The sequence below is a fragment of the Saccoglossus kowalevskii genome, chromosome 18 (assembly GCF_978046115.1).
Source record: "Saccoglossus kowalevskii chromosome 18, keSacKowa6.1, whole genome shotgun sequence".
Classification (NCBI taxonomy): domain Eukaryota; kingdom Metazoa; phylum Hemichordata; class Enteropneusta; family Harrimaniidae; genus Saccoglossus; species Saccoglossus kowalevskii.
The window spans coordinates 4,712,885-4,721,622 of record NC_140658.1 but is presented as its reverse complement, the minus strand read 5'-3'; the positions used below and the strand labels follow the sequence as shown (position 1 = coordinate 4,721,622).

General features: G+C 34.3%; 1 protein-coding gene across 1 annotated transcript; it reads right to left on the bottom strand.

The window, feature by feature from the left end:
• Positions 1–2,829: 2,829 nt before the first annotated feature.
• Positions 2,830–4,062, bottom strand: LOC102810235 (salivary C-type lectin 2-like). Its single transcript, XM_078007133.2, has 4 exons — positions 4,008–4,062; positions 3,510–3,840; positions 3,332–3,399; positions 2,830–3,052 (listed from the first exon to the last, which is right to left on the bottom strand). Exons 1-4 carry the CDS (start codon positions 4,030–4,032, stop codon positions 3,036–3,038), a joined length of 441 nt encoding a protein of 146 aa, XP_077863259.2. The 5' UTR covers positions 4,033–4,062; the 3' UTR covers positions 2,830–3,035.
• Positions 4,063–8,738: the final 4,676 nt, after the last annotated feature.

Sequence of the window (8,738 nt, the reverse complement as noted above, 5' to 3'; positions counted from 1 at the left end):
CGCGCCCTAAATTCATAAAGGTGTGTGTCATTTAGGGCCTCACTGGTCACTGCGCTGATTTAAGAATGGTTCACATTTGATACCATGGTGATATGCAAGAACTGATTTGATGCATACAATTGTAATGGAAATACTAGTGTTAAACTCCACACGATGTCAGGATATGAGATCGAACCATTACATGTTAATTTGTCTTAGGACACATTTGATCAACAAGGAATCGCAACAATAATCAGGATGGTGCACAAGTCACTGTACCTCAACTGAAATGAGCATGATGACGCAATTTAGTATGACAGCGATATATATGATATTGACATATCAATGGCATATCACCGATGTAATTTCTAGACATTCAAAGAATTAATGTGCATTAGTTTTAGCACATGGCAATAGCAGCACCTACCAACTCACGATTGACATTTACTTCCAATGTACGTATATCTTTTGATTCAAGATATTTGTGGCGGACATTCATAGAAATTTGTCACTATATTATTGTTTCAATTTCGTTTTATATCTTTATGTATTATTCTTGACAATTCGGATCTAAAGTTTTGCTTTGTTGTTTATTATGAACTCGGCTCCAAAGATTACAAATACTGCTCTCAACCGGGGTTCTAGGAATGTGTAACGTCTACTTTCAATTTTAGAGGGTGATCAATAAATGTATTGATACTTTGACTAAATTATATTGCACAAGTGTATATTTATCCTAATTGCATACAAGTAATAATATAATAAGTTTATTCTCCTTATTATAACCAATACAATGAAAAGAAAAAATAGAATTAAAAACTAAATACAATGCAAGAACATAAGTGAGAATAGGATCGGAAAATAGCAGTCAGGTAACTGCTAATCTAGTCCGTTTCCACATTCTTAAATTGTCGCATACGACTTATTTACCACTTCCGTGTTACTGAGAATGTTCTAGAACCGTACTGTGTCTGGGTGGAATATTCTAGATTTTGTTTAGAAACTGGTTGAATAGGTAATAGAACACTGTAGGAGGCAATAGAAGGTAATGGAACATTCTAGAAATTTATAGTAAATTCCAGACTCATTATGTATGCTGATGTAATGGTCTATTTATAGACAGTGTGGGTATATATAGGGGAGTTGTTCAGATCTCGTTGAATTGTATTGGAGTTTAAGTATCTAGTTATTGGAGTAGTGGAGTTTTACCGCGTTATTGTACTTGATATTTGCAGAGTATAATAATACCAGTACCAGTTGAAACCTAATCTGTTGGCTCCGTGTTCGTATTTTATCATCGCCGCCAGGGAAGTCTTTCTGTTACTGTTGCCATTTTGGTATTTGAACCATCACACCTGTACTATACCAATGACGGTAATACTACGTTGCGTGTGACATAAATATAGAAGCATAATAATTAATAAGGCTTGTCAATGAAATAGCCAAAAAAATATAAATATGTATATACATTTTTATGTACAAGAAAACACTGAGTTAACTATGAATGCAAATAATTTTTTTTGTATTCTTTTTTAAATATGTTTGACTGTATAGATCTAATATGAGTCGGAATTGTATTCCATATTTTCGGGCCAATATATTTTATAGAATATTGACCACATCATTTCTTAACTTTGGGAAGGGAAAAATTACATTTGTAGTTTTTTTCTTGTGTTATACTTGCATTCAATCTGCGAGAAGTAGTTGTGGAAAATTTGTAGTAATCTATCATAAATTGCATCATGCACTAAGGTTCCAATTTGTAGAGAATGTTGTTTATAAATATCTAAAATGCCTAATCGTTTAAACAAAGGTGCTGAGGGTGTATTGTAATTTTTGACGTCACAGTAGTAATTAAAAACAAGCCATAATGGTACTGGCCATAATGCCCCGAACTTTAAATCAGTTGGGCCTGGAAATTATAGTTGTGTTGTTGAGGAAGATTTAGTTCAAGCAGTGAAGGGGTAAAGAATGTCAACGGATAGTTGATATAAAAGAAAAACATTGTTGATACGGAAATTGCGACATTAAAATAAACGGAAGCAGCAATTGGGCACACAAATGACGTCACAAATTGTTTCAGACTACCCTCACAAAACATCACTCTGTCCTGTGGTATGTATACACATGTCATATTAACTGCACCGGGTATTGGCTTACGTTTTGAGTCATTATGGACAGAGAATGGTAGTAGTTATGTTTCACTGTCTAGTCATCTGAATGACCAATTCGAAAAAAAAAAACTGAAACAGCACACAGTGACAACAAATCACGTGATATAAGTTTATTACGTGAATACTATAAAGTATGCTGAAAAAGACCAACAGATAGCGGAGATTAACGGCGTACTGCCCCTGAGTGCAGGAGTAATCGTAATTAGCATATTAGAATACATCTCCCATTCCAACTACCTGACGTGAAAAGCCTAGAACTGCTGAGCAAAATTGTGACAACTATTGAATCTTATTCCCTATGAACTTCTTTTTTGAAAACGTCTGATATCTTGGAAAAAGTGCGTAATATTTTCATATTTGGAATTCGCATTTCCTATTCAGGTAGAATGAAGATATCAATACGGTGAAACATAATTATGGCATGCTGTTACTTATAGAGATAACACCACGACTGATAAATAATAATGGTCTTTACTCAGAAAACATTATTCCGTTACGAGTCATCGTGTGTGCGTCCGTTGGAAATTGCAGTCGCAATAATATTTAGGTTTTGTTAGACAAATACAATTCCTAGAAAAAAACGAAGTCAACATCAAAAAATCTAGGAGGTTTGACAAGAAATCACTAAGTTCATTTTCAGGAATGACAATCAATTATAAATAAACACAATAAAGAAGATGATGAGAAGATATTTATTACATATATCGTAAATAGGAAGAATAAATTAAAACATTTGCTATTACTATGTTACGACGCAAATATGAAGTCAAGCAATTCATGCATATGTCAGATATCCAATAAGTACGGCAAGAGTTTCCGTATATTTAATATTCGAACTATACTTTTCGTCCATGCATTGATCGAAACTATACAAGCACTATGTTATTCACACAAGGCGTCTGTAACAAGAGCAGAATGTATTCGATTACTAAGCGAGTTTATATCAAATGATTGTACACACGACACAAGACATTTTACATTACCGTATGTTATGGTTTCAGAGAACGAAGAGCAATAAGATTATAATTCTTTTATATTTTGAAAACATTATATTTTTCTCAACCGTTCATGATCAGTCTGGAATTATTCATTGAAATATAATATGCTGATAACAAGACCTGTTATTATCGCTCATATGTATGTGCATGTTACATATAAATAATAATGGCCACACTTACTGTATTCACAGATGTATCCTTTGTTGCTGGTACAATAAGCATCATACCATTGAAATGCACGTTTCTTCCTACAATGAAATTAATCAATATGTCAAAATTAAATTTCGATTTTAAATTCACTAAATTTGTGCCAGATTTAATGCTTGACTGTCGAGTAAACAGATTTATTTCTACTCACCACAAATGAACACAGTGTTGGCGATCAGATTTGTTGTTTGGTTCACCACCTCCCCAGTTGTTGTACACACCAGCTTCTAGAACTGACCCGTCCAACCAACTAAACGTCCCTTCATTGTCAATATCGTTCAACCCAATCCAGAAGCCACCTCTGACCTCGTCATCTAGATTATTGTACTTTATGTAGTTCGCAACATATGTATTTGATGTCTCTGTGTCTAGCTTTGCCAGTTTTCCACCACGCTCTTCGCAGCTAGCATTTGCCGTAGTCCAGTCCACTTCATCAGTGTTAACTTCAAAATATCGTGAGCCATCACATATAGTATTGGTGACTGTCAAAGCACAATATAATTATGTTACAATGAGAAGTACTGACAAGTCATGTAATTAGTTCAATAAGCTGGCATAGAAATTTGATAAGCCCACGTGATCCATATGTCGATCTGTTGTTTTAATTCAATTACCAAATACGATAATACGAATACTATGATATACGTACTTTTACAACAACACGGAATATCCATGGGTAATACCTCACTAAACTTTAAATCAGAAAAGAGAATATCTATTAACACAGCACAGTACACATTTAGTTTTTTTTCTTTAAAATTGAAATAGTTAGGGTTTAAACGAGGCTTATGCTGGAAATAACGCGTAGTATTGCGAAAACCATTTATAGCGACGGAAACACAGATATCTACTTGTTATGGAATTTATGCAAATCAACGATTTGATTTGAGGAATTACTGATTCAAAATACAACCTAAATTAGTAAGGGTTTAATATTGTCAGATTTTTGGTGAAGTACCGAGGAAATTAGCAATTGTTCCAATTACACAATTGGAATTACACGAGCCTGTTTTCATAGGAAGTTCTAAAAATAACAATATATAATATCGCGTGGCGTGAATCGAATAGTGTAGCTAAAACAGTAAATTTTTTGCCCAACTATCTCCAAAGACATTAACATTTGTAACCTGGTACGAATATAAATCACTTCTATAACTTACATATTTTTCATAAGAGTAAATGCACATAGAAATCCCTATCGTAGTTGTAATATACTGTGAAGAAAAAACTGTATACAAACGACTGTAATATACATGTTTATCACATCCCACTGCTGTTACGCATGCTGTGATTGGTTGAGACTCAGTCACATGACATAGAATAAAAATGGATATTACATCGTATGTTACATGGGTATATTACATGGATGACGTCACTGAAACTACTGTGCAACGATACTGCACATAACAAATTGTCGTTCGCTGCACTGGTGCTGCCCAGACGCTGTAGTTTTCGGTGTTGCTTTCAAGGTTTAGAAGGAACTTTACCCATCCGAAATAGACAGTGAACACGCCAGAATGGCTATTAAGTAGTATACTCTGTTTTGATGTTTAGGATATTTTTATATGAAGTAAAAATGTACGGCAAAGCCGAGGTCACAGTGGCGCGTTCTACGCTGTGAGCATTTCTTCAAGTTCCATGCCGATGCTAACCGAAAACTGTGTGAAAGCTGTGTGACTTGTGTATAGAAGGTGTGGTACTTTGGTGCGAAAGTAATTTCAGTCACTTCCACGGCACTCTGCAGGGGCGGATCTAGGATTCTGGAATAGTGGGGGCCTAAGGCCAAGTTCGCGCACGCCGATGGCGCGAAGCCCTGTCGGTTGTTAAAAATAGGGGGGCGCGGCTTAAAAATAACCACCTCACAATGTTTCAACTTTTAAATTGACAGTTAACAAGGTCATTCATAGTAGCATTTTATGGGATTGACGTACTAGAATGAATGGGTTCAATTATCAGTGTTCACGGATGACATCATTGAACTGGCCCTCTAGAGGCGAAATTACGCCAGGAAAAGCAGATGTTTGTCGTCTGCTTCACAGCCCGTTTTATACCTGATATTCAGGGCATTTCGCAGCACATGCAAGTTGTTTTCATCGACAGAATTCATTCATAGATCTCAAATTTCATGTACAGAGTGTCAAAAGCCAGACCTCTGCTCCCCTTTAACATGGGCGATTTTGATCAAATGATTTGTTTTGAGGAGATAATCTTGAGCTGACTGATCTCAACTTGGATACCACTGATTCATTCTGAAACAATATCTGATGACCTTTTCTAGGGCTTTGGTCTTGATATTTGCAGAATGTTGATTTCAAAATAAAATGTCATAAAATTGCTTTATAAGCTTTGAATGAAACCATGGGTCAGAAAATGCATTCCAATGTAAGTGAATGTCTATTTCACTTATGTATTCAGTGAAAGTGGATGTAACCAATCAAATAACTACCCATAAATCATTTAAGAAAAAAATGTGTAAAAGAGACAATCAATTTTATTAACAAAGTATTTTTAAATGAATAAAAATTACCTGCCATATCACCATCTATGTTTTTATCAAGTGGGGAAATATATTCCTCCATCACACGATTACAGGAACAACTGTAAAGCCATAAACAATCACCTTGAACACATACTGGTCTCTTTTTTAATCTATTCAGTTCATAATAGTTCCAGGCAAATAAAAGGAAAAAGAAAAAAGCACAATAATTATTAAACAATATAACCACAAAACATAGTAACTAAAGGACTGACCATGACTCATGACACAAATTTCACTGAAAAATCAGTATATTGTAAACGCATTAATCTTCAATTTTTGTTGATCAGTAAATTTTGCTAAAACAAACATTCTGTGAACATAAAACAGTTAAATTTGCTCAAATTATCAAAATAGTGACATTAAGTGCCAGTGATATAAATAAATAAATAATGAATATGAAAACCCCAAATGTGAAAGTCATCAACTCACATGTAAACACTTTTTCATGAAATTGAAATCTGGTAGTACAAATACACGAAGGCTGGGGTGGCATGGTGTTATACACAGTATCTTAGGAGCAGTTCTCTCAAAATTCATTGTCAGTAGTAAGGTTCACAGAGACAGATTGTGAAAAACTCCCACGGATTTCATCATTGTCCTGTACATGGGGCTATTTTGCGACACTGAGCTCGTTAACACCACACAAATTTGAAAACGATACTTTCTTAACCAATATTCCAGCATCATATGCACAAAGTGTGCTTACTCCAAATTAATGTGAATTAGACCAAATTTGACAGAGCTGAAAAGATGCACTAAAATCGCCGTCACCTTCCCTGTGACTCCACCTTCGGCGACAAACAATACAATAATTAAATCAAAGCCATGTGAAATATAAACAAATTTGTCATTATGCAAATTGGTGTCAAATATAAACTTGTTTTTGATTAGATAACAGTTGGTAAATTTACCTACAAAAATCAGTTTAACTTGTATATGGCAATAAGGATGACAATTTCCTAAATATCTAATGGCATCGTTTTTTGATATTTTCACATTATATTAAGAATTATACACATTCAGCAGGTGAAACCCTGTCAAAGGTGGTGCTTGTTTTAATAATTTCATCTGATGAAATAAAATTAACAATAATAGTTTCGTCATAATCTCCTAAAATCAAGCACAGTTTTGATGGTGACAGTAACAGATTTAATGTTTACCCCCAATATACATTAAAATGAATGAATAAGAGTTTTTTTTCTTGTACACAGATGCAACAAAAATTGTGTTGTATATTTATTTGGATTGAACTAAATGGCTGCTCATCTGTATATAAATGTAGTATATTATGTAATAATTTAAAATGAAAAGCTCTCGACATTGAGTTACGAAAGCCTCGATTTACAGAAATGACAACGGCCATATTTTAGAATCTAAAGTTTTAGAATTTTGGAGTCATATGTGAATGACATGACACTGCATAATCAATTTACTAATATGCATGATTACATTTTGAATGTATCCAAGGTTTGGAAGTTGATGATTGACATCGAAATACTATCAGATTAATAAATAATATTTTTTTCAATTTTGAGCTTGAAATTGTGAGTTCGAACAAAAGCACTGATCTGGCATTTAGTACAGTACTCAGACGCAAGTCTCAAAGCGCGGTGGTCGTCGTTGAATTTCATGTAAATAAACCATGTATTTTACACATGTTGTACACGTCGCTATGAGTCCCATATTGAACATGACGCGGCCCGATAACTGCCGCCCTGGTTTTGTCTGGAACATCCACAAAACAGAATGGAATACTGTGAAAAGAAGCTTTCAGTGGTAAACAAAATATATATACAAACAAGGTGGAACATCATGCGCAAAGTCTCAAAGTAGTTTTATAGACGTGAAAATTGCCTGAACATGCAAAAATAATTTAGCAAGATAGAATACTCATTCGCAAAGTATCTCATTGATAGGAAATGTGTCTAGAACATCCACAAAATAGATTCGGAAGATGTAATATTTGTGTGTAAAGTCTATTTTCGATCCAAAAAATACACAAAAATAGTATGAAATTATAAAAAATTTAAATTTATCTAGAAATTCTAAAAATAGTTTCAAAGGACAGAAAGTATAGATAGTTTATTCTAAAGAGACTAACTTTTTAATGATATGTGAGAAAGTTGTTGGGAAATGTCTTCTTAAATTTAGATGAGAAGTTTATTTGTAAGGCAAGAAAGTTGTCTTGAAGTTTATCTAGAAAGTTAGGGAAGTAGTTCACTCTAACTAAGAGTCCGGATAGCAGTCTCTTGGAACGCAGGAAAGCTTTCAGAAATATCAGTAGCTCTCATGACAATATTCCACAATAGTGTGGTTCATGCAACATTAAACTACGATCATGACGTCACACTATTGTATTGTGTGCGCTAATTATTTGGGCGAATCAGCACCAACTCAGGCCAGCAGACTCAGAGGGAATTCTAGTACTTCTGGTATTTACACTGAAATTTCATTTTTTCCTTGAAGATATTTAAAAAATTTTTCTAGTGGCAAATCATCTATGGAGTGACCACTCTACTAACAGAAAGAATTAGGCAAGTGTCGAAAGCATATAACGAGTGGTCATGATCACACATGCATGTATATATGTATTAGTTTTCTGCTCATCACTCTTTGTTTTTCTACACAATAAGAAATTGCAAAACACACTCATGCAGCAATGTTCAGCCAGACAATATTTACACTTAAACAGCAGCTGGTACTGAAATGGACTATGGAATTCTAGAAATTGCAAAGAGTCAATTCTAATCCAACAACTTCTTGGTGGTTCTCCATTTACATTATTTTACCCACATTGATGTGTGGTCTACCCACAACCTATAATAACATATGCATACAACA

What these genes read in the sequence shown, in the direction of transcription:
- LOC102810235 (XM_078007133.2), bottom strand. Translation starts at nt 4,032, where the DNA reads ATGGATATTCCGTGTTGTTGTAAAA. An exon ending in TATTCCGTGTTGTTGTAAAA is followed by an intron (nt 3,841 to 4,007) that starts GTACGTATATCA and finishes GTGCTTTGACAG; the next exon opens with TCACCAATACTATATGTGAT. An exon ending in CAACACTGTGTTCATTTGTG is followed by an intron (nt 3,400 to 3,509) that starts GTGAGTAGAAAT and finishes ATTTCATTGTAG; the next exon opens with GAAGAAACGTGCATTTCAAT.